This window comes from Spodoptera frugiperda, chromosome 14, assembly GCF_023101765.2.
Source record: "Spodoptera frugiperda isolate SF20-4 chromosome 14, AGI-APGP_CSIRO_Sfru_2.0, whole genome shotgun sequence".
NCBI lineage: Eukaryota > Metazoa > Arthropoda > Insecta > Lepidoptera > Noctuidae > Spodoptera > Spodoptera frugiperda.
Genome location: NC_064225.1, coordinates 1,654,584 through 1,681,280, shown reverse-complemented (window position 1 = coordinate 1,681,280; position 26,697 = coordinate 1,654,584). Strand labels below are relative to the sequence as shown.

The 26,697-nt window shown below is 37.2% G+C and overlaps 2 protein-coding genes across 3 annotated transcripts in view; both read right to left on the bottom strand.

Moving 5' to 3' along the window:
• Positions 1-478: 478 nt before the first annotated feature.
• Positions 479-10,573, bottom strand: LOC118279385 (CLIP domain-containing serine protease HP8-like). Of its 2 annotated transcripts, none has more exons than XM_050698299.1 (9): positions 10,395-10,573; positions 9,544-9,814; positions 8,751-8,927; positions 7,904-8,138; positions 7,391-7,500; positions 5,951-6,118; positions 5,298-5,454; positions 3,561-3,715; positions 479-1,027 (listed from the first exon to the last, which is right to left on the bottom strand). In XM_050698299.1, exons 2-9 carry the CDS (start codon positions 9,775-9,777, stop codon positions 965-967), a joined length of 1,299 nt encoding a protein of 432 aa, XP_050554256.1. In that variant the 5' UTR covers positions 9,778-9,814; positions 10,395-10,573; the 3' UTR covers positions 479-964. The 2 variants fall into 2 exon arrangements, 1 of the variants encoding a protein (XP_050554256.1); XR_007705916.1 differs by lacking the exon at positions 479-1,027 and adding an exon at positions 1,717-2,327 and having other exon boundaries at positions 3,012-3,715; positions 10,395-10,572.
• Positions 10,574-14,272: 3,699 nt separating this feature from the next.
• Positions 14,273-26,697, bottom strand: part of LOC118279228 (regulator of hypoxia-inducible factor 1) — a 32,335-nt gene continuing 19,910 nt past the window's right edge. The window contains exons 7-13 of the mRNA XM_035598819.2: positions 24,297-24,463; positions 23,451-23,636; positions 19,134-19,313; positions 18,010-18,160; positions 17,268-17,448; positions 16,459-16,601; positions 14,273-15,892 (exon numbers count right to left, since the gene is read on the bottom strand). Coding sequence (XP_035454712.2) covers positions 15,683-15,892; positions 16,459-16,601; positions 17,268-17,448; positions 18,010-18,160; positions 19,134-19,313; positions 23,451-23,636; positions 24,297-24,463 — 1,218 coding nt within the window. The 3' untranslated portion in view covers positions 14,273-15,682. The remainder of the gene's footprint in view (positions 15,893-16,458; positions 16,602-17,267; positions 17,449-18,009; positions 18,161-19,133; positions 19,314-23,450; positions 23,637-24,296; positions 24,464-26,697) is intronic.

The following is a 26,697-nucleotide window of genomic DNA, read 5'->3' as shown; positions in this document are numbered from 1 at the left end:
TTTTTAAATTTGCTCTGAAGAGGCGGCTGTTATGAAATGATTAGGGTGCTGTGTTGGATCTAATTTGTTGGTAGGGAGTTGTGTTTTGTTGTGAAAGTTGCTGATAGGTTAGATTAAATCACTTTAATGCATCCGTAGTGTACAGAATGGTCTTTTAAATTTTTTAAGGGGTGAAAATCATTAAATGCTTCTCCCGCCTTGGGCGAGGCGAGAGGGAGTGTCAGACTCATTCTGACTAAAACCACCCCGTTCCTACTCCTGCTTTTCGAAGTCCCAGTGAATCCGCTCGGTAGTCCGCAGCTCCGGATCAGGCATCAGCCTCTGCAATTTTAATACAGTAATATGGGCCTACCATGGGCCCTTTTGGGACCGCAAAAGTACTTAATCTACTCACATATTATAGCTGAAGATTAAGCTACAAAAACTCTAGTAAATTGCTGAATAGAAGTAGGCTTGGGCTTAAAATAAAAAAATAGCATAACATTATTAACGTGTATGTAACACAAAGTTTATTTTACAAAAAATGAAAAAAAATAACAGACTTCTTTATGTATGAATGAAAGTTCCTGTGTTTGACAATACCAATGGGATCGCTAAAGTAGCATTATACATCTTGTAACAAACAAAATTATTTACAAGTCACATTATCGGTTACTTTAGTTCCGAAAAGTAGTAAAATACTAGCTTCTGCTAGTGGCTTCGGCCCGTGTTGCCGTGGAATAAAAAGCCTAAAAGCCCTAATCACCCAAGTCAGCTCACACCCTGTCTGCATACCAAATTTCATCAAAATCTGTTCAATAGTTTCAGCGTAATTGACGGACAAACATCCAAACAAACTTTCACATTTTTATAATATTGCATAGTGTAATAAATCTAATTATACCATATGCTTTATTAGTGCCACACAATATACATAGGAACACACATAGTTTAAGTAATTTCTTTTATCAATCAATTTCAAACTCTAATCCAAATAACTCAAAATCCACTTTCGGTATTTCGCGACATCGGTGAACAGCGTGTACTGTGTGCTAAGCACGAAAACTATCGAGAAAGTATTCGTATCGCAATCGACAGAATTTTCTATGAGATTTGAACAGCGCCCCTACCGTGCGTAAAAGGAACTAAGTGTCGCAAGCACGAATGTTTTTGATAACTATCGTATAGTAATCGTATCGTATTGGTATCGAAACCTAGAACATTTTGACACAAATTGGAAGCACGAACGAGCTTTTGACGTACGGTAACGTAAATTTTGAAAGCTGGCTATCGAAACGAGTCGAAACATTTGTCACTGAGAATTTGTCGGTGAGAATGGTATCGAAATTTGTAATAATACAAAATATATTATATTGTGAAGTCAGTGAGTGCTTGCAGTGATTTTTATAAAATGCCAAGACCGTCTTTGTACCAACAAAGTACAACAAGTACTTACGATCGTTAACAACGATTGTACCAACAACAACGAATACGTTTAAGGGTTGTTGGGGAATCGGGGATTGGGAATATTAGGAAGGGGAATTTGGGCCTCCGATAACCTTACTCACACAACAAAACAACGCAAGCGCTGTTTCACGTCGGTTATCTGTGAGGCCGTGGTATTACTCCGGTCGAGCCAACCCATTCGTGCCGAAGGATGTAATCCACAGTAATAGGAAATAAGTAAAGAAAACTACTACTAAAAAACATTTTGGTGGACAGAATAAATAGACTCCATAGTTATTTCAAGTGTTTTATTACTTTTTTCTACAAAATCCTCTTTTTATAGTTAATAAAATGTATATACATATATAAATAACTTAAAAACTATTTTATTCTAATCTTAATCCCAATAATATATAATTTATTTATTTATTATTATAAGACATTAATGAAAAACAAGATGAAGACACAAGATCATGTGCTTATGCCAATTATAGACATGCACCACATTCACAGTATTGACACAGTTAGAATAATTATTATAAATACAATGCCATTAACAATATTTTGATAATATTTTAAAATAACATAAAAACAGAAAAATTGAAATAAATATAAAATTAACAGTAAGTAACAAAAAATAATCAACTAATAAAAAATAATAACTTTTCTCACACTCCCTAGCATAGCATTCTTGTCATTCTCTATACACATTTTAATCAAACTCGCTTTAGGTTTTTTCACTGGTGGAGGATTCCAGCTATCTTCCTCGGATGGAGGATCGGTGGTGTTGGTGGAGGCGCTGGCGAAGGGTAGGCTTCGTGAGGAACAGTGAGTGGTGTGGTAGGAATACAGTAGGCCCACTGCTCCCAGTAATATTGGACTGGTCCCACAAATATTCCAATCTGTTAAAAGATAATACATCAAATATTACATTACAAACATTGTTTAAGTATCCGCTGCTGCCTGAATGGCTCCTTCTAGGGGTTTGCACCGGAGCAGTGAGTACCGGAGAATAACCGGTAAAAGTACTTGATTGAAATCAATCGGTTGTTAACTGATTAAACTCCGGTGATCATATTATATCTAAATGGAATATTTTTATGTAAAAAATATTTTTAATACTATATTGATACTACTAAAATAATAGAAATATTTATTAACCATCAGTTTTTAATTTAATACATAATTAAGATAATTTATTTACTGATTTGCTTCTTTCGAATGATATTAATTATTTTGGCCGTTTATGTGGTTCAATTCACTTGCTACTAGCTTTCCAAAGAGTTCAGGGTTCGTTGAAGTCCAATTTTATTATCTATTCTGTTTTGTTTTTCAATTAATAAAAACTTGATTTGAAATTAATGGTTTTCATCACCGGTTATCACCGGCGAATCTCCGGAGATCGGCAAATCACCGGTGAATTTCACCGGTACGCCAGATTTCACTCTGGTGCAGACCACTAGCTCCTTCCATTTGGCCTGAATGTAACTGCCACCCCGGAGAGGGTTTAGACAAATCTCCGTTAAATTATTGTCCATCACATAAAAAAGGGCTAATCAAAGAAACATTTAGAAATCTTTACTTACTTTTGCATAAATTCCACCATTAGCTCATATTGGAGTTGAATCGTCCTCATTTTAAATGTAACATGTTAAAATTGTTATTTATTTACATAAGATAAAATAACAAACAAACAACCGGCAAATGACAAATGTCAAATACGACGTTCGGAAATCATAAAAAAATGATAAATTTATGAAACTAAGTACTTATTTTTTTTTCATAGATAATGTCACGTTATATTTCTCTTAACTCGCTTTAAGAACTTTTTGCACATAATTAATATTTATTTAATAAATATTATGTCATAAAACGTGTAGACAAAGATTGAAATATATTTAAAATTTGATTTAGTTTTCAGACGAAATCTTTATGCTCAATAAGTCATTCAAATCGTTCACTTGGCTGCTTCTCTAGTTTACATTAGCATGACGTCACTATCGAATTCGATGCGAGCTCTCGATAGTTGAAAGAATAGGCTTCGTGCTGCCACACTCCGTTAACGTCTCATGACGTATCGTCATCTCGATACGTTTACATTACGAATGCGATAGTTATTCGTGCTTGGCGCTCTGATTAGGATCACATATGGGTGCGTCAGTCCGACTGACTGTTGTGGATACAATGCCACGGACGTGCCAAGCTCCAGACTCTTGGGTCTTGGCGCCGGGGACATCTGGCACGAAGATCACCAGACCACCTCCACTGTCACCATTGCAGGCTGACGTCCCTGTAAAGATAAGATGATAAATATTTATACCGGGTGTAAAAATACCGCTCCCGAAAACGAATACAGGGGGCCTACTCCGGTTCTCGAATCCGAAGTTTCGTTTAATCTGCGGCCGTAGGTTTTATTGATTTACTAATAGAATTACTTAAAATAACGCTTTATTTTTAATTTCATATCAAAACCTATTTATTTATCTTCATTTAATTCGTTAATTTTTGTTCACAAAAGTTCACAATAAATAGAATTGTAGTTTAGTTCGTTGAATTAGGGTAGGCCCGCTGGTGATAGTGTTGATGATAACAAGAGTTCTAAGTGTGGGAGAGCAATACTTCGACACGAATGGCCCGACTCGACCGAAGTGATACCATTGTCCCACAGAAAACGATAGTGTTTCGTTGTGTGAGTGAGATTACTGCAGACCCAATTACCTCAATCCCTGATTTCCCAATAACCCTTCAATTCCTAACCCACCAAAAGGCCGGCAACGCACTTGTAACGCCTCTGATGTTTCGGGTGTCCACGGGCGGCGCCGATTGCTTACTATCAGGTGATCCGTCTGCTCGAATACCGGCTTATACCATAAAAAAACATACATACTATGAACATATTAAGTTATATATTTGCATTAAGTTCGCCTTATGTACTACTATTCAATTGCATTGTGTACACTAAAGATTTAATAAATAAACATATAATATCAGATTGTTTAAAAGTAGTTATTGAAATTGTTGGTAACCTACACGTTTAAAACAATATATGTGCACAACTATGCGGCCTGAAATTCACGATAAACAAATTCATTCGATCGTTTCCCATTCAATAATTTCCCGAACGGATTAAACACTAAATGAACGATTTTCCAAACAAAATAATTTCGTTTAACGATAACGGAGATGTTATTTCAGTATGAAACGATTCAATTATTCTCTTTTTGTTTTACTATTCAATACACATCAGTTTGGTTGGAGGTGGCATCGCAAAATTAAGTAGTTTTTGTCTTAACTAGCTTTTCCCCGCGGCTAAAAAGTATTATTATTAACGAAATTTATCAAAATCTTAAGGGATGCCTACGTCATAGTAGCTTTATCCATGCAAAGTCTCAACCGGATCGGTTTATAATTGAGAAAGTTTCATATAAACTTTTATCCCCTTGGAAGTAGAATTGATCAAAATCCTTTCTTAGCGGATGCCTAATTCATATCATTTACCTGCATGCCAAATTTCAGCTGTGCATATATATTTAGAATATGTAGATATGTACTTTTTGGTCTACAAAATAAGTTATGTTTCATAAGCTTTTACATGACATACATAGGCTAACAATCCCATTACATTACTAGTAAAATGTGATTCTTAATTAAAATAACCTATGATAGAGCTCAGTAAGTGTGGGAATGGGAAAGTAATGAATTGGGTCGAATTCCCAAATGCTCAACCCTAAAATTCCTAGCTCAAAAGTCCTTTAGCGTACTTGGTTTAAGCGTAAAGCCGTTACCTTTGGTATTCTGGGTGTCCATGAGAGGCGCTGATTGCTTACTAGGTCTGTATATGTCAAAGTAAGAAAGTGTCCTTAAGAACTTACCATTAGCAAATCCAGCACAGAACTTGTTAGTATTAAGTTTATTATGAAAGAATATTGGGTTGCTCTTCAAACATTTCGCCTCCGATACGATAGGTATAGTTATTTGTTGCAGAGTGGTCGATAATATGTCTTGATGGTCGAATCCCCATCCTACCACCTGATAAAACCAAAGAAAATGTTGAACTAAAGTATAGAAAAGCATTATTGGTTAAGTACTAGTACATAAAAAAAGTATTCCGCCACTCGAGGAAGGGAAGCAGCCTTTTAGGGCCGCTAGTGTAGTTGGACAAACGTAAACGTTTTAACGTAGCGGTAGGTCGAAGCCTGCCGGGTGCAGTGAATCCGCAAGGGTAACCCGGATCACGGTCACAGGCAGTGGAGGAACACCGTGGTAGTGGTTATAGCAGGTAAGAGTCCGGCACGCCCCCTTTCCCGTCGTCCCCATAACGTGGAAAGTCTATGGGGATTTCCATCGCGTTCCAAGAAAAAGATACTAGATAGATTCAGATGCAGATGACATCGCGTGCTCATCGTAAAATATTTAAGTATATTATTTACTTTTTGATATTTACTTTTTTATTTGGATTACAAAAGGATTCATTGAAGGAAAACTTCGCTAATACTATAAGTTTAAGGTTGAAAATTCAACGCACCGATCCATAAATGCCACCACTTGGCAGTTTCTTGTAGAGACTGGACTGCCACAAGCAAGCTGGCTGAACGTAGTCATCAAATACTGCCTCGGACTTCAATTTCAATAGAGCTATGTCGTTGTTCAATGATCTTGGGTCAAAGTCCTTGTGAAGAATGATTTCGAATACCTGCAAAAGAAACATTGTTTTTAAACATTTCCTTGTATTGTGTTTGAATGAATCTGGTATAATATGATAAGAGTATTTTATTAGTCTAAGCAACATAATATGACAGTAAGCCCTAATATAAAGAATACTGAAAAAAATACAACTGTCAACTGCTAATTGGAGGAGTGACTGCAAGTACGACTACCGGACAAGAGGTCCCGGATTCGATTCCCGGATTGGGCAAAGTATTGCTGGACTTTATTCGATTTTCGAAAAATTTCTCAGTAATAGCACGGTGTCTGGAATTGTGCCCAGTATATATGGCAATAAGCTCACCCCCGATTACATGAGACTTATAACACAAATGGTGAAAAGTGGGTGTACATTGTATAGCGGCATTACGTGCCGGAATGTGTCGTAAAAGGCGTGACGTTGCACGTTGCATGAAAAAATGCAAAATTCAAAATATGTCTACTTCGTCCACCAGATCCAGGAATCAAATGCACTGTTATTTGCATCCAATAGATAAAAACCAGTTCATCCAACACTTTTGTACAAAATGATGTACTAAAAAACTAAAAATCAACAACTTAATCCTAATGAGTTCGACAATTTACCTTCCATTCATTAAGACCTAGACCAGGCAGGACTATCGAGAAAAGTAATTAACGTTCTTGATTAATTACCGCATCCCTGAATTTGTAGGTGTTGAGAAAAATAGCCCGTGAATCGTTCAGCCGCGTTGGACCTAATATATCACCTTGCGGCATTCCTATTTATGCCTTGGTTAGAAGAATTAATGATGTATAATTTGTTATATTGTCTTCAGCTAATATTTACTGTTCTTATTATATTAGTAGACTCGGTGATACTGATAATATTTATTGGGGTAAGGGTGTTTTTCTACCAGAGATGTGTTGTGGTACGTTGCTGTGGATGCGTTTGGCTTCCTCCAATCATATTCATTGGTACACACAGCTTAGCGCTTGTGAAAACAGACTCAGCTCAGCTATGTTTTTGAAATGAAAAGATGCGTGTTATGGATGCATGCTATAGATGCGTGTTATGGATGCATGCTATAGATGCGTGTTATGGATGCACGCTATAGGTGCGTGCGTGAACACATCCAGTGTGCTATGCATGGCTTTCCTACTATCGATACATCGCATATTAGAGTTGCGCATTTTCCTAGCACAGCTACTCTGCGAAGGTCATCTTCATTGTATATCTAACTTGCACAGCTGATGTAGCTGTCATATGTGTATGTAGATATCAGTGAGTTACATTATTTACCTCCCTCTCTTGCGGAGCTATATCTCCACCAATAAGATTATGTTTCCCAAGAACAACGCTCAAAGATTCAGGAACCACTGCGTTGCCTCTAACTGATGCACAATGGGCAGCTGAAAAATTAAAAAGATCTTTGTAAACATAACTTTGTATTATTTAAATATCAATAAATTTTTTCCTACATCGGTTTTATTAGAAAGAAAAGTAATTTATTTGGTACATTACCAATGCCTAATTACACGTGAATTATTGCTGGGTTATTCTCGGTAATTCGAAAAATTTTCAGTAGTATCACAGAGTCTGGAATTGTGCTAAGTATATATTATTGCAATAGGCTCATCCTCTATTACATGGGGACTTATAACACAGATGGTAAAAAAGAGATGTACATTGTATAGCGGCATTATACGCCGTAATGTCCACTTCTCCTAACCCCTTCGGCGATAAAAGGGGTGAAGATGCTAATATTTCTGTGGATAAGAACACACTTTGTTATGAGAATATAGTATAGTATACCTGTCAAAACCAAAGTCTTAGACAGCAAAGTCCCTCCACATATATACTTGACGATATTTCCTTGAACTGTGAACAAAGCCACATGCCAGGGCCAGTCTCCAGACTTGGTGGGCTGGCCGTGGACTATCAGCTCTGTATGTACCACCTTACGCCTTCCACACGATTCATCAGCAGGTACTGTCAGGGTGATCTCCGCTGTATCTTTCACGCCTTGGATGAGTGAGTCGAAATAACCCTGGAAAGAGAAGATAGGAAATACATGATCTTTGTGTTTTTAAGGTTTGTTAGTATGTAGCTTCTACCCATATAACTTCGTTTGTGCGTTAGGTTAATATTCGATCTTGGACATTTTCTTTTCCAAAACAATTATGAACAATGTTTCCCATTCTTGTTAACTATCGTGGCGCGCGACATTCCGGGCGTCAGGGATTGCCCACGATCTCCGGCCAACGTAAGTGTGGGTCTGCGGACGATGAGCAAGGGTACCTCGCCGGCCGATCAGTACTAGTACAGGTCTGGTACTGGTCGGCCGGCGAGGCGGCCTGTTTTAGTCAGTACGGCGCATCGTAAGAGTAAAAAAGGGGTTTGTAGTTAGTATTAAGCCCCAGAAAGTTATTACTCAAAAAAGGATTATTAACTTTACAACCAAAAAGAGTTTCATTGAAATTCGTGCATTAGTTCCGAAGATACAAACAAAGAAACATGCAAGCAGAAAGTTATTAATCGTCCCAATCTAAGTGTATTGTATACCATTGTTGTGGTAAATAACATTGGGGAACACGGGAGAAGTCATTAAAATATTTCCCCACTTAAAAAAAGAATAACGACCAACTACGAAAATACTTACAGATGTTGGTTTGTTACATATTTCGTCATTGTCTAGTATAATGCTTTGGACGTATGGTATGGTGCCTGTGGCTGGGCCTCTGACATGGATATTTAGATGAGAAGATCCTTTGAAGAATCTCACGTTAAAATCATTTGTATTTGTAGACGCAGTTATTCGGGCCTTCATTGGATCTGACTGAAACAGAAAAAAATACAAATTATTATTTAGGGATGGACCGAAACATTTCTCTATACCACTTCTAAAACATATTGGAGAAAGTAAAGCGTTTATTCGATGGAAATATTTCATCATTATCATCACATATGTATGTATCATCATATCAGCCATAACACGTCTACTGCTGAACATAGGTCTCCCCAATGACTTCCAGATAGGCTGGTTGGAAGCGACGGGCATCCAGCGGCTCTCTGAGATCTTAGTCAAGTCGTCTGTCCACTTTGTGGGTGGACGTCCCATGCTGCGCGTGCCAGTACGCGGTATCCACTCGAGAATCTATCTGCCCCAGCGGCCGTCAGTTCTCCGCGCTATGTGCCCTGTCCATTGCCACTTCAGATTGTATGGAAATATTTGTTCAGCAGCTATTGTAGATACAGATCAAAATTATATAAATATCGTAACAAAACTAATAAGAGTTATCTCAAACTCAAAAACCTCAATAGTAATTTACCTACCATGGATACTTGAATTAAGATCTTATAAAAAGTGGTTATAAGTCCGTACCATACACAGTAAGACCAAAAACTAAAGCATTTACAAAAAATAAAAAAAAAAGGAAATACAATCTACTCACCAAAGTAACAGTAGCATCCGAATCAAACTTCAAATTAATTTGCGAATGCTTCTGTATGTTCCCATTTATGTTTAAATAGTACTGATTCTCTTCACCTGGTGGTAAGCCGGATTCAAAAGAGGCTATTATGTCAGTATTGTCTGAACAGGGACGAGCGTGGGCTAGTGGATTGCCCACTATACCCACTTGGTTCGACCTACCAGGTATGCTTAGGAACAGTAGTAGCCAAAACATTGTGGACGATGATGAATTGGCAATGTGGTGTGATGTGCTGGAAATAAAATAAAATTTAAAGTGTAATTTGGGGTTCCCCTAAGTGATAGATATTGTAAAAACAGCAACCGTCGTGGATTAGTCATAGGTCAACTAGTATTTATCTATTTTAGCATGTAGTTATTAATAAATAGTTGTTGATTCAAAAGTCAGTAAGTAAAAATATGAGAAAAAATATGTCTGTCTTTGGGACAATATTAGACAATTGGTTAATAATTACAACTATTTTAGGGAAAAAATAATAATAAAATTATGATTAGACCAGCTTTGTAAAATGAAAACAAATGACGAAAATTAGTCATCACAGCAATTATATTTTTTTTCGTGGAATAGGGGGCAAACAAACAGAGAGATTAGCTGATATTAAGTAATCAGCGCCGCCCACGGACACCCGCAACACAAGAGGAGACACAGTTACGTTGCTGGCTTTTTAAAAAGAAACACGCTCTTTTCTTGATGGTCCAATAATAAGTAAAAGCTTAACTTTAAACGACTTCATAAGAACAATTTATTGCCAAATGCCCTTAATTCTTAATAATTTTTAAGCAACAATAAGGAAAAAACACAAACTAACTTACCAATAATATCTTTCCCTTCTATATCCACACTATTCACAGTCAACTTAAAATCTACCACCACCAAATCTTACACTACATCTACTGTGACCATTTCTTCATCACTTTTTATTAATTCTTCTTTGTAGTAAACCTCTTTATTTAAAAACAACACTGCACGTCTTAATTCATTGGAAACTTGAATGTTCTCATCAGGTTTTCCTTGTTTACTCACCATGTCTGTTATTTGTCCTTTTCTGTTTTTATTGGTTGGAAAGAGATGGATGTATTTGTTGCAGTGTATGTGTCCTATGATGTTATTAAGTAGGTATGCATTAGGTTTTTGAGATATTTCTTTTTTAGTATTTTGTTCGTTCTAGTTCTTTATTAACATTTTTTTTTCATACTCATTATTAATTGGAATGGTGTACAAAAATTAAAAATGTATTTAGTCCGTCAGTTAGGTAATGATAAATTATTGTTTTTTTTTAATCATAACTATACTTACTAATAACAATACTTAGATAAAACGAATGAAAGATTAGTAGTGGGAGCATATACGTCATTTCTACATACATACAAAACGTACATAAAAGTGACATCACGCGATAGTTATTTCAAATCAAAATAAACACAATGCAAGCGTTGTTTCACGTCGATTTTCTGTGAGGCCGTGGTATCAATCGGCCCATTCGTGCCGAAGCATAGCTCTCCCACACTTATTACCTTGAAAAGCCTTCAAACCTGCACCATTTCGAGTTCCCAAATCATTACAAGCTCTATTTAACATATGACCCACTTAAACCGCAACACAGTTGAGAATTGATAACTCAATTACTAAGGATGAAATGTTGCCTGTAGCATGTAGCTTGTAGCGTGTAGCTTGTAGAGTGTAGCTTGTAGCTTGTCGCCTGTAAACCAGGTCTGGGATATCCCTGATAATATAGTGCCATAGTCTGATCGATTGATTGTCCCCGTACTACGTAGTGGGGTTATAAAGGCTTAGTGTTACACCGAAGTGTAATTATTGAGTCTTGAGAATTTATATGGAGATTGTTGTATCGTGTTTGAACCCTAAAGGTGTAGGCAGAGGTACTCATTACTGCACGTAATGCCAGTGTACAATGTACACTAACTTTTCACCATTTGTGTTATAAGTTCCATGTAATAGGGGTGAGCCTATTGCATTATACGCTCCGTGCTACTACTTAAATATTTTTTAAAAACCGAATAAAGTCCAACAGTGCTTTTCACGACCCGGGAATCGAAACCGAGACCTTTTTTCCGGCAGTCAAAATTGCGACAAATCGGTCAACGAAACTGTTAACGTATTATTAAGATTTGTTTGGAATGTAGGTAATGTGTTTAAGATTTTTGGTTTAGTGTTTTATATTGATAGATGTTTTAGTTATGCCAAAAGTTAAAGGCTATCTAGTAAAGTAAAGTAGTAAAGTTAAAGGCTATCTAGTAAAATTGGCTTTTCGTCTTGTCTTTTTTTTTTTTTTTTTTTTTTTTTTTTTTTTAAACGTTGCCCCACATTAGGATTTTCTCCTGTGTCGTGGGTGCGTTTACAAACATACAAGTTCACATGCACATGACACCCAGACCCGAAACAACAATTTGTGGATCACACAAAGAGCTGCTTCGTACGGGAATCGAACCCGCTACCCGTTGCGCGGCAGCCAGTTGCCCAGCCACTGCACCAACCGTGCAGTCAAATCATAAAACTCTTAAAAAGTCAAAAAAAGTTATGTACAGAATGAAAGAAATTCAACATTTAATATAATCTTTATATAAACCAACCAAAACGTAATTTTCTAACTTCCCAAACATCAGTTCGGTGTAAACGCGTTCCCATATCACCCACAGTGTCACAGCCTGACGCGCCGACACATGCACTATGAATTAGGCAAATCCATGCAAGTGACATCCTTAATCGGTGTGTCGATAATCGATATGCAGTGTTCAGCTTACAGCTTGATTGCAACGAAAATTCAACCTCTATCGTGCAGTAAGAGGGTTCATAATTGAGTGGAGGTGTCGGTTTAGCAAAGTCGAGAAATGTAAACAGGGTTGCTACCAAGATTAATTTGGTATTGCAATATTGTACGTACATGGTTGACACTGCTCTTTGGTGGATATAATCCTCTTTGAAGTTTATTTTTGGAATTTTTACGAGCATCCATGAAAATATTGATATGGCTGTTGATGAAGCGAAAGAAGTATTTTAGATTCGTAGCAATTGGCGTTCTATTGTTTTGACTGCACAGTGGGCGCAGTGGCTAGGCAACTGGCTGCCGTACAACGTATTGCGGGTTCAAAATGCACGGAATAATTATTTTTGAGATCTGCAGGCTATTGTTCCGGGTCTGGGTGTCATGTGTATGTGAAATGGTATGTTTGTTGATGCACACAAAGAAAATGCTAATAAGTGGGTGAAGTCATTGTATGATTTTCTTTCCTTAAAAAAAGATCTCTCCCAATGAGTTCCAAATAGGCCCGTTGGAAGTGACCTATGACCAGCTTATTCGTGTGTAAATATTTATTATTATCCACAACTATAATACATATCTTTATAAGTACTGATACAGTACCTACTGTATGTCACCCAGCAGTCGATATGATGGACAATTCAGGTGCCGACCTGTTCGCTTCTATTGTGTGATTAATTAATTTGTTCAAACTCCTTGTATGGAGGTGGGATTTGACACCTGGATCAAACACTCTAGAACACCTAAACTGGCATAAAACTATGTATCTATAGTTTTTTATATATTTTTCCCAATCTTCCCCATAAATTGTAAAATTAAATATAAATTATTATACAAAAAAAAAGCTATCTCTTTCACCGTCTCTGTCGTCATAGTGCTTATTTGTGAACCACTTTATGCAGAGTAGAATTAATGTTTATTTAACTTCTTTATGTTCTCAAATTGAATTACACGGTACGAAATTTCTTCACTGTTGTAATTTTAAAACACAACAGTACCTCCTATTAAAGTCGTGGCCGATAATTTTAGAACACCTTATATTTATTTCTCTTCTAAAGCAAATTTCAAATGTATCAAATGCTTTAATCGTAGTAGGAGTTCAGGACAATATAAAATGCGGCTTCGTATTCAGGTTGCGTTATAAATAATGGTCGGAGCCTGTGTCGACCGCACAACGTTTTGTTACCAAAATAACTTGATTGTTTGATGTCATAATGGCTATCATACTTGTAGGCGAGGCTTTGAGTGCTTTTCCACCAGAGATGTGCTATGTAGCTATGCTACGAAGATGTAATAGCTAAGCTGTGAAATTGTGTGACCGTTTCTACTAATACTAAGCTATGTTACTGTGTGAGTATGATGTACTATGAAAAAAGCGCCGCCGCAAAGTAGCTGAGCTAGAGAGCTGTGTATCGATAGTAGGGAAGCCATCCATAGTACACATCCATAGCACGCAACTTCCCATATAAAAAAAACATAGCTTACCTGAGTCTGTTTCCACCAGTGCTAAGCTATGTGTACCAATGAATATGATTGATGGAAGCCAAACGCATACACAGCAACGTAGCATAACACATATCTGGTGGAAAAGCACCCTTAGATACGATGAGAGTATCACAAGTTGTAGGACATAGGATGCAAATTAAATGTACGTAAATTGTAAGTATGTAATAAACTTCAGAACTAAAACATCTTGTGGTACTTGAGCCGAACTCAAACTCACAAAATTTATCAAGACAGCACAATTTTGAAAATATAGAAAAAACATCGATTTTTCTCGTCGATCGTATTTAAGATTTCGTGTATGAGTACCAAAGTTTCTAGTAATATTTGCAAATTATTTACTTCTAGAAATAAACGTTTATACCGATCAAATATATTCTAGTTAAAAATAAAACATAATTATAAATAAAAAAAAACTTTATTACAAAAAATATACAGTAAATAGCTAGCATAGAAAACTAAACCTTAAAAACTATGTACAAAGTCTTATTTTACCTTACACACTGTATCCCCTAGTTTGATTATACCAACATATACTATGTACAACACTGACGGACCAAATGTCGCGTCCGTCATAATACTTAAGGCCATCTGGACCACCCTGCAGCCTTATGAGGGCATCAATCGAGAAAATTACTTAAAAAGAACTTTAAAGCTATTAGAATTAGAGACTAAATTGCTTAAACCATTTTAAATTTGAAAAAGAATGAGATGCATGATATTGTTATGTAAGTATAATCGCATATTATAAAAGTGTGTGTAAGTGAGATAGCTATATTATGCTCCCGTTACATTAGAAAAAAAAAACAAAGATACATACAGGGTGTAAATGGAACGCTCCCGAAAAACCCTTTTTTTTGTTTTTATAATTTTAATTGATATTGTTTTTGTGTTATTCATGCAAAATCAGCCTAAAGGGCCTAAAGGTACGTGTCCACAGGCAAGCATCGTACGCATCGCACGCAACGAATTTAAGTGTCTTGTATAGAAACTCATAGAACTGCGTCCACTGATCCGCATCGCATCATCAGCAATGCCTACATGCGATGCGTACTGATGACGTCATACGGAATGCGTGCGATGCGGGCCTTTGGACGCTTACCTTTAAGCAGATGTTGCATGATTACAACTTTACTATTATTGTATAAAATAAACACAGATTTTTTTATTTTTCTGGAAATTTCGTCGTTTTTTCCCATTCTTTGTTTGCGGCGTTAGGTAGCGTTCCTTTTACAGCCTACATAATGTATTTGTGTTACAATGTTTTCACGTTATAAAATTCTCAAAATCCATTAAAGGATTAACTGAATAGTATAAAAAATTGAGTTTCTATACCAATAGAACAATTTAAAATTGGTTTTGTATCGATAAAACTATTAATAAATTCAAAATCGATAGGTTTATGAAAAGATTATTCGAGAATTAAAGTTTCAGACGGGATTATTCAACCAATTGGAATATTGTAAAAGTAATTAAAATATTTATTGCATTTGATAGTCTACGGATTAATACGAACAGATGTTTGATTTAGCAATTTGTTCTTTAAACGACTGGACTTAGAATATAAATTCAATTGCACATTTTCCAGACACATGTTACTGAGAAAAATCCATTTAAATGAGTATTTTAAAAGGCCTTCACACCTTTTTCATTTCTAACTTAATGAGCAAAGAGTTTAAATTCGAATGCACGATTAAAAACCACAAAAATGTTAAGAATTTTCTAGATGGAAAATCACACCATTATTTACCTTACTTTACTGAGTATAGAGTTCAAATTCGATTGCATGATTAAAAATATGTACAGGTTGTTGCAAATTTAAATATGTGTAGATACGGTGTTAACAGATACATTTGAAATTCCAGGTTTTACGTGATTGGCGTTCGAATCTTCTTTCTCATTTCTTTCTGGTCTCCTTTTTGGGCCAAGAAGGAGTTTCTGCAGTTGACAGGCTGGAGCTTCCACGAAGAGATAGAGAGGGAGAGCGAAGAGATACGTTGTTGTTACTATACCGGCGTACAGCATTATCTGAAAAAGAAGAAAATAAGTATATAATGATATATAAATCAATTGCTGTTTATTAACTCGAGAACGGCTGGATCGATTTGGCAGAAATTGTTTGGCTTAAATTATTTGTGGCAATCCAGGTTTGAGCACAGTTAAGACTGGATATCGTCTACCTAAGAGTCTTTGCCATTAATCTTCTTGGCTAGTTACTTTGAGATCATACGTAAAAACTTTTAAATTGATCAGAGAATGCTGTTGCTGTGTTTCCTTCATAGCAGTTAATGTGATGTGGACGTTGCACAACAACCTATATGTAGCCACTGCTGACCAAAGGCCTCTTCTCACACGAAAAAGGTTTGAGCATTAATCACCACGCTTGCTCAATGCGGGTTGGCGATTTTGAACTTATAATTAAAAATTATTAACTCAGGCAACCGCCTCACAATGTTTTCCTTCGCCGTTTGTCAGTGGTGCCTAAATAATCTAAGAAATTTTACGACTCCCATGGGAAGATTAAGGGTGGGGACTTATGTATTGCCTTTTGATATCAAAATGTATATTCGTACTCATATCATTTCGATACTTACCGCAGTATAGTCAGTAGCATAGAAGGACCTCCTCATCTGACCTCCGTAGGTCCTCAGCACCGTGGCGTGGAGCAACATGGCGCAGTAGGACATTCTGCCTAGAGGCTGTAGAGGACCCCACTCCACGGAGCCTACGTAGATCCCTGAAGAGATAAAAAATATTAATCTTATACTCTTAAACTTTGTTTTTGTCATACAAAGATAAAGAGTTTGACTGCTTCGTTGGTCGAGTGGTCACAAGTACGACTGCCAGGCAAAAGGTCCTTGGTTCTTGGTTAATATTGCTGGTTTTTTTTCGGTTTATTAATTTCTCAGTAATAGCACGGAGTTTGGAATTGTGCCCGGTATATTATTATAGACTCACCCCTTATTATAAATGGTACTTATAACACAAATGGTGAAATGTTACGACTGACGTGTACCTTAATGTATCTTTGTTAATTTTTTATTGAATACGCATTTAAAATGACGTTACATAACGCCACGCCCTTTATCCCCGAAGGGGTAGGCAGAGGAGCACATTATGACACGTAATGCCGCTATACAATGTACACCTACTTTTCACCATTTGTGTTATAAGTCCCATGTAATAGGTGGTGAGCCTATTGCCATATTATACTGGACACAATTCCAGACTCCGTACTACTACTGAGAAAATTTCGAAAAACCGAATAAAGCCCAGTAATACTTTGCCCGACCCGGGAATCGAACCCGAGACCCTTTGCCCAGCACTCGCAGTTGCAAACACTCGGCCTACGAGACAGTCAGTAAATTAAACTACTAACTAAAAGAATCCCAATTATACTCACTATTCAACTTATAAAAGTAACCAATGATGAACACGCAGATGGCTAGAGCGAAGAAGTTCTGGTTCAAAGCGTTGAATACGGCTGCTTCGAAGGCTGAAGCCTCACGGTGGTGGAGGTCCCAACCCATTAATACAGTACCACCCGCGATGGGAATTGACGCTAGGAAGAGGAGCTTCATGAGCTGTAATCGAAAATGGGTTTTAAATTAGTTTGGGTAGAGTGTAATTTGCTTTGTGTGATGGATAGGTTAAAAGTGATTAAAAGGCTATGGCGGTTTTTATGAACCTCTTAAATATTCAGTAACCCCTAAACTAATATAATATCTGATTCTAAACGACATTTTGGTTGGTTTTCACCAATCTAATTGTGTATACAGACAAGTGACACTTTTTTGAGGGGGGGGAATCATCTAATGACTTTTTCCACCTTGGGTGAGGCGAGAGGGAGTGTCAGACTCTTACTGACTAAAAACCACACCGTTCCTTCTCCTGCTTTTCGAGCCGGAGCCCCGGTAACCTGTTACGTTGTCCACAGCTCCGGATCGGGCATCAGCCCTACTGGGCTCCATCTGTGGACTGTGCCCCAAGTGACCCCTAATAGGACTAGTAAGGAATTAATTTAAGTGCTCCTTCACGCTAAATAACTTTTAATCAAGAGCCGGTTTCAGTATAGTTGGTGAAAATGGTCATAAGTTTGAAATTAAAACCCATCTGTTTCTTCTGTGAACGAATATCATACTAACCATAGACCCTCTAAGATCCCATTTCTTCTGCTGAGCCTTATGGTAGAAGTAAGCAGTCAGTACTCCAAGGTGATAACCAGCCCAGTTGCCTTGCGCCGACACATAGGCATGGTAGAACGTGTCGTTGTATCCGAATATATCTCTTATTGATCTGTAAATAGAGGTAAAAATCACATAACATAATGTACGAATATAGGTAAACAGGTGAAGGTGGATAAGGCATAATGCATCTTATTTTTTTAAAGGTAGAGTTGGAAATTGAATAGTAAAGGCAGATGTACAAATCACATAACATAATATAGCAATATAGGTAAACAGGTGAAGGTGGATAAGGGATTATGTGTCTTATTTTTCTAAAGGTAGAGTTGGAAATGGGATAGCAATAGCGATGGTGGTATAGTCCTTTTCGATTCCAGTTTACAGATTGAAGTTATGTGAAAAATTTTTGGTTCGCATACAAAGTCACGTGCAAAAGTTATGTTAGTCACGATTTCTATTATGGGATCAGCAGAGATTCAAGTACTTTCGAGTTTGTTCGTGAAATTTTAAATGTGTGCGTGTATGTAAAATCGGTTTTTAGTGTGTTTTAGGGGAGTTCCTATTTAAATTGATTGAGCAAACAAAAGGTTATTTTTGGATGTTTAAGTTCATGTAAAAATGTTTTGTTGAGGTGTGGCTATTGAGTTCAATACATAAGATTTGATTTTCAGTACGAAAAAAAAATTCAGAAGGAAAAGATAACCTTGATATTATGATCGAATTTAAATTAATTTTGTTGTCATTTGCTAAAAAGGTAGATCTCTGTTTTTTATTTTAATGTCCGTCTTGTAAATTATTATAAAGTAAAAGACACACAGTTTTTTTCTTTTTTACGCAAACAAATACTTCCAAAGATTTGAAATATTGCTTGATGTTGGTTTTGCATTGAACTCCTAAACTTTGATTCGTTTTATCTACCTATAGGACAAAATAAAAAGAAACTGTCTATGTAATATTGGCTAATTACATAACTAACGGACTAATTAAATTTTTAATTTTCACACTCCGAAATCATCCCTATTACAAATACATCTATAAACATCTAAACATGGTTGAAATTACGAAAAAAATCAAATCAAACTTACTCAGGGAATATGCTGACTCTAATAGGCAGTAAGTTCATGAAGTAACTCTGCAGGAAAGGTATCAGCAAACTGATGACCATGACGGAAGAGAGAACTGGTACTCCACTCCTGGGCCATCTCCAGATGATGAGCAGGACCACCAGAGTTATCAGGAACAGCTGGGTATCTGTACCGAGGTACCTGTGAAGAAGATAAATAAGAATAAGTAAGAATAAGAAGAAGAATAAATAAGAATAAGAAGATAAATTGAGAATAGATATTTAGTAGAAAACTAGCTTCGGCCCGCGACTTCGTCCGCGGAAAATTAAAAAAAAATGCGTTGTACTACCCTTAACATTTAGGGGTATGAAAAATAGATGTTGGCCAATTTTCATAGATACCGGATAAGCACAAAAAAATTCATCAAAATCGGTCAAGCCGTTTCGGAGGAGTATGGCAACGAAAACTGTGACACGAGAATTTTATATATTAGATAAAGATTAATCCAATTAGAAGTTGAACGCTTGTACAAAAAAACGCTTGGTGATTAGTCACTGATGTGACTAATCACCAAAGGTTTCTTTTTCAAGTGTGAAAATCATCTAATGACTTCAGTGATTGACAGAGTGCCAGACTCTTACTGACTAAAAACCACCCTGTTTCTACTTCTGCCTTTCGAACCGAAGCCCAGGTAAATCTGCTAGGTAGTCCGCAGCTCCGAGTCAATCGCCAAAGGTTAGAATCGAATACCACACTTCTCTATAACTTTAAAGTTATGGAGGAAGGTAGCAGTCCATTGCTGGATTATAAACCTTTTCAACATAATAATGTTTGACACAATTTCAACGGTTGGCTTAGACAACGGTAGAATAAACGGTTCAGATTTATCAGAGTGCTGCTGTCTGATTTTTGTTAAATTTTAAAGCTATCAGTGACAAAAATATATCAAGCACCTAGCTTCATTGACAAACAGGCTGTCGAACAATTCAAATTGACGTTTCAAAAGTGCCTAATTTAGGATTAATAAATGCTTTGACTTTGACTTTAATATCATAATTGGCGAGTTCAGACTTAAGGCCACACTTATGTAATCTTTCAGCAGATAAATAAATTGAAAAAATAACGTATTACGACTAGGCAAAGGAAGTATCTAATTTAGGATAACAAATGTCTGTTTTGTATTTCCATTATATCACTTCAATGTCTCAAAAACAAAAGACAGAAATTATTTTGTCAAACTTTACTTGTCATTTATGTCAAGGAGATTTTTTATTGCCCTACAGTCTACAAGCACGAATCAGATTAAGATAGTCTTTTAGCAAACTGTACTCATAATTACAAGGTAGGCCTTACGCAATGCTTTTAAAATAAACTCTGCACATACCATACATATCGTCACGCCTTTAATCCCCAAAGGGGTTGGCAGAGGTGCACATTATGGCACGTAATGCCACTGTGTACACCCACTTTTCACAATTTATGTTGTGAGGTATGGTGAGCCTATTGCCATATACCGGGCACATTTCCAGACTCCGTGCTACCACTGAGAAATTTTCGAAAAACCGAAAAAAGCCCAGTAATACTTCGCCCGACCCGGGTACAATCCCGAGACCCCTTGCCTGGCAGTCGCACTTGCAACCACTCGGCCAACGAGGCAGTCTGCTTGTTGTGTAAACTCTGCATCTTACACAATAAAACTCATATTTATTTTTAAGATGTGTGATCTTATAATATTTGTTCTGTTGGCGTAATTTCGCGTGAAAAACTGGGTTCTGATGCAACGTTCTCAAGGTTACTGATGGAAAGTAGATTAGCCTTGTCTCACTACTCGTGTTTGTAATAGAAAAAAGGTAGATTTAAGGTAAAAAATCTTGTCTGTAATCTCTCGTCATTTGTCTCCAAGTTTTGCGTAAGAGCATTTACGCAGAACGCAAAAAATAATGACAGTTTCATTGTTTTATTTTGACTTTTTGGCTGTAAATCTTTTTTATCTTTACTGATTGTGGCATTGGATATTGTTTTTCTACTTGAATGAGCACTTAGAATAATAGGCCATACAATAATAACTAATAGGGTGATGATCCATTATTTCATTTACATTTTTTGTAAGCATAAATCATCAAATGCCTATTTTTGCCCTGTTTTTGAGGGGAAATTGTCTTATAACTTTTCGCGCCCTGATTTTGGTGGGAGGACTAAAACCACCCTATTCCAATACTTTTTCCGCTTCGAGCCGAAACCTCAGTAACCCGTTAAGCTATCCGCAGCTACTCTTCCTATCCCTTTTTTTTTTGAAGGTAGAAATCATCCGATGACTTCTTCCGCCTTGGGCGATGTGAAAGGTGTCAGTGTCAGACTTTTACTGACTAAAAACCACTCCGTTCCTAATCCTACTTTTTGAGCCAGAGCCCTGGTAAATCACCTAGGCTATCCGTAGCTACTTTTCCTACCCTGGATGGAACATTTTGTGGTGACATATTAATGAATTCTGAGCTTCTGTCATCATCACACGGCTTATAGTACTACGGGTCTAAGTGTGGGAGAGCCATGCTTCGGCACGGAAATCTGTCATGGAAATACATCACAGAAAAACGACTTGAAACGACGCTTGCAGGCATCAGGTGATCCGTCTGCTCGTTTACCGGCTTATACCATAAAAACCGGATTCATAGTACAACCAAAAGTAAACTCAATTAAACCACGCTGTTCACCGTAATTGCAACAAAACGAGTAGATATTAAAATTTCACGGACATTCTCGAATGGATTGCCACATTCCGTTTGAGTGTTTACGCATCTCTGATTAACATAAACAGTTTCCTTTTCCTTTAGAGTTCATTGTTTTTTTAATTAGTTTTTTATTGGGGTTTGTTGTAATAAAGATAACATGTGTGATGTTTATCAAAAAAGTGTATTATTTTGTTTGTACTAAGCTATGTAGCCGTGTGAGTAAGATGCGCAGCTCGAGTATGCGACGTATCGATAGTAGTGAAGCCATTCATAGCACATTTATATAGAACGCACATTTCCAGATTAAAAACATAGCTTAGCTGAGTCCGTTTCCACCAGTGCTAAGGTATGTGTATCAATGAATATGATTGGTGGAAGCCAAACGCATACACATTCAATAAATCCATATCCACATCAATGCAGGAAAAGTACCCTTATCGGCAATAATAGTCCCATCAGTGTGTTTCTTAAATTATTATTCTGGTTCTAAAAACAAAACCAAAATTAAAAAATTGTAACTTCTCATATTTTTTCCCACATTTCTGCGTCCTTGGACCTTTTGCAAATTTTGGATGCGTTTAGGACATGTCCGATGTGTCTTATTTGCATTTTTTTTTTTGTTTTAAATGCGTGCGTTATATTGAGATAAAATCTCGAAATGATTTTGTATAATTTGAGAACGTTATGTTAATTAAACGGAATTATTTAAGAAAGAAATGAAAAATGTTTACGTCATTTTTTATGATGTAGGTAATCGGTGTAAAGGGGCTAGGGGCTTACTCTTGAATCCAATTCCAATCGATCAACATTGATACTGTGAAATTTCGTACTCTTGAGTTGCAACACTAGTGCCTAATGCAATTGCATTGCGTAGATATTGAACGAACTATATTGTATTGACTTTGGCTTTATATTTCGAATGCTATTTTAACAGCTACGATTGGGGTTGTATAGTTTTGAAATTGAAAATATATTAAGATTTTATTGGATTGAAATTAAATTTACGGGATTATGGCAAATCTCCTCAACACAAACACACATTCATAAATGATAAGGAGACTTTAGTATAGCGTATTTGTAACACCATTCCATACAGTGCAATTGGTCTCCCACAAAGACTCCGATCTTCTTTCCTTCAAGGTCTTTTATTTTTACCAAGATCCCTCTTAACTAGAGTTTACGCAGGTTCGATCTTGTATGGAGTACTTACTGTTCTCACCTTTGGGACGGCTCGGCTAAATACCAGCTCGATGCGCTAGAACACATCGAAAGGCGTGCCAAGAAGCTCATCAATGATGATGCGCTTGTGGAGGCCCGGCTTCAAAGCCTCGAACACAGGCGTAAGGTTGCAAGCCTTTCCATTTATTACCGGATACATTTCGGAGAGTGTGCGGGGGAATTGCATAACTTGATTCCCCCTAGTCCTTTTCATAATCGAACCACAAGACAATCGGCAAGGCGTCATCTAAATGGTAGATATCCCACCGATATCAGAACTGCTAGGGAGTGGAACTCCTTGCCGGAGTCTGTGTTTTCTGATGCCTGGGTGTCTTCACGGCCCGAGTGAATAGTTTCCTTATAGGCAGACGTAAAATAAAAACCAACTTACCAAGCCTGTGGTAAACAAAGATGCTCGAAGGGGAAGAGGTTAGGGCTCAGGATGACCAGCTGCCACCAGTTCATGCGGCACATGTCCCGTTCTCTCTTCACCACAGCGTCCCACATCGGTCCAGACCCCATATGTGGTACCCAAGTCATGGCTAGACCCATCACTACTAGTACTGCTGGCATTAACCTGTGAAGCAGAAGAAAGTTATGTAGCGTAACGAATGAAGAGTCTTTTTCAAGACCATTTGCTTCAGTGATTCTTAAACGTTCCCCTTCCCCAATCTTCCCAATCCCCGGATTCCCGAACAACAACCTTTAAATTCCTAACCCTCAAAAAGCCGGCATCGCGGCGATTGCTTGCCATCAGGTGATACGTCTGCTCGTTTACATAAAAAGAAACAGAGTGTCAAAAACGAAGGTAGTAGTTATGCTGTAATGTTTCATATCGCTATACTTGTTTGAGTATACTATTATTTTTAGGTAAAAGTTATGCTGTAATGTTTCATATCGCTATACTTGTTTGAGTATATTATTATTTTGAAAATTTAATTAGTTTTCCTGAGTCTGGAATTTTGGATAATATTTGAATGTTGTGGAAAACACATATCGTTATTATAAAATTAATGTCATTCAGTCAGCATGAGATCGGTCATGGTAAAATTATAGGGTGAAGAGAATTAGATGGTCCTGATGGTGATGGTGATGGTGGATCCCATTCCTATACCTATTTACCACTCGATTCCTACCCCTTTTTACCATATTGAAATCGGCGGTAAGATGCCTTTAAAACCATCAATTTATTTCTCCTTTAACTCTTCTTTACTCAGAAATCTCCCAACATCCTTACCTCAACCATCTATTCACGAGTGCCATGGGAACAGTCTTCAATGTAAATGGATGAGACTCAGCGTACACCAGCATCTTGTAGGCCATGAGAAACCCTCCCATCACGAAGAAGATCTGGACTATCACTCGAGCGTTGAAGAGGAGAGCTTTGAAGAAATCATCGTAAGACTGCAAAGAAATATAATATTAGGGTCATCATCATCATCCGGAGCTAAGGACAACGTAACAGGTTACCGGGGCTCCGGTTCAAAGCAGGTGAAGGAACAGGGTGGTTTTTGTCAGTAAGAGTCTGATACTCCCTGTCGCTCCACCCAAGGCTGGAGAAGTCATTGGATTATTTTCTATCCTCAAAAAAGGGTCATCATCATCAATTAATTAGATCGTGCAAGTACACTGATAGACTGTAGGTCTCTTCTGGATATGGGTATACCATATGCCACACGAGTAGCAGACGGGTTGAAGATTGTTATTGAAAAAGGTCTAGTTTCAAATAACGCTGTTGCTGGGTTTTTGGTTAATTTCCTAAAACGAGTGAAGGTAGAGGCGAGCAAGAACAGCTGGTAATTTTTGGCTTTTCAAAAATTCCTCAGTAGTAGCATGGAGAAGGCTCCGTGTGTCAATGTCAGTGATTTGTACCCAGTATATGGTAATAGGCTCACCCCCTATTACTTGTGATATTGTGAAAAGTATACATTGTACAGAGGCATTACGTGCCGTAATGTGCACCTCTGCCTACCCCTTCCTGCCTGCCTCAAAAGTCTCACAAGTCTGTTACCACTCCCGGGAAGAGTATGGAAGGTAATCAAAGTATTAAAATCTGTGTCATCACAACATTAACTAACTTTCATAACTCTAGTTAGTCTTACAATAAAACTAATCATATCACGAGCAGTAACTAGCATAGACTATGATGTAAACACAAAAATAAACGACGAATTCAACCAAGCCAAGTCGGGCACAGTTATGAAAATGGAAAATAATGCTTTTATTACACTAACCGCGTTAATGGACACTAAAAGCATTGCGATATGTATTGTTGGAGTCACATTGTATTAACTTGCTGGTTTATATGAATTTTCGGCTCGACGCTCCACTTGGTTCAGTTCAATTGAACATTTTGGGAATTCAATTCAATTCTAGGTGGAGGACTAAGGGGGAGGCCCTTGTTCAGCAGTGGATGATAATGATAGTTTTGGGTGAATTTTAATGGTAATAGTTTCTATTATGTAGTTGATTCTTAAATATCTTCTGCCCGTGGTTTGGTCTGCGTTCCGCGAATAAAATGTATCTTATCACCCAAGTCAGTTCACAGCAAATAGCTTAGCTGAGTCCGTTTTCACCAGCGCTGCGCTGTGTACCAAATAATATGATTAGTGGAAGCCAAACGCATTACCACAGCAATGTAGCATAGCACATCTCTGGTGTAAAATCACTCTAAAAAGAAAAGGTGAATAGATGCAGCGATTGAACAGTAAACAGAAGCAGCCACATACATTAACATCGCACATACCTTCAGTTATAGTGGGGGTATAGTGAATGTAAGATTATGTTGAAGTGTAATATTAGCGTACACAAGCCAATCACATGTGCAAGCGTAGAACGGAAGCAATTTACTTTTATTATAAGATTGTGGTTACTTCATTACTTAACTTCGTTGAACTGTTTTCGGTGCGCTACGTGTTAAGTTTTGTAATCAAATGTATTCACATAAAATATAACAATTGATATATACTTAATAAAAGGGTTGACTAACATGCCTATCTGATCACGTCCAGAGGTTATTCTATCATAACTGTCGAGCAATAGGTTTGATTCCTGGGTTAGGTCGTTAGGTTAAATGTAAAAAAATGGGTCAGACTCTTCGGCGCGAAAAGCAGGTGTAGGAACGGGGTGGTTTTTATTCAGTAAGAGTCTGACACTCCCTCTCACCTTGCCCAAAGCGACAGAAGTCATTGGATGATTTTCTCCCCTCAAAAAAAGACGGGGTATGAGCTGACTTAGGTGATAGGCTACTTTTTACCGACGCTAGTTTCTATATAAAACGCGAAGGATGGATTCATTCACATTGCCGCACTCAGAGTCATTTAATGATTACTTAAACTATTCCTTAGTAACGATTTTGTACAGAAAACAATTGCTAAGGACTGAGTTAAGTAACCATTAAATGACTCTGAGTATGGCAGATAGTGTATCACTACAAAAAATCTTATTAGCGAAAAGAAAACATTTCATTTTTATTATACTCCTCTACCTATACCAGAAGTGCAATACACTATTGACTCACATTATAATTACAAGTAGCACCAGTAAACTACTTAAAATTGCAACAGTCAATGTCACTATCCAAAATCCGGTTGTAACCAGTTGTCTTACGTAAGAGTTCGTTGACCCGGTGTAGGTCA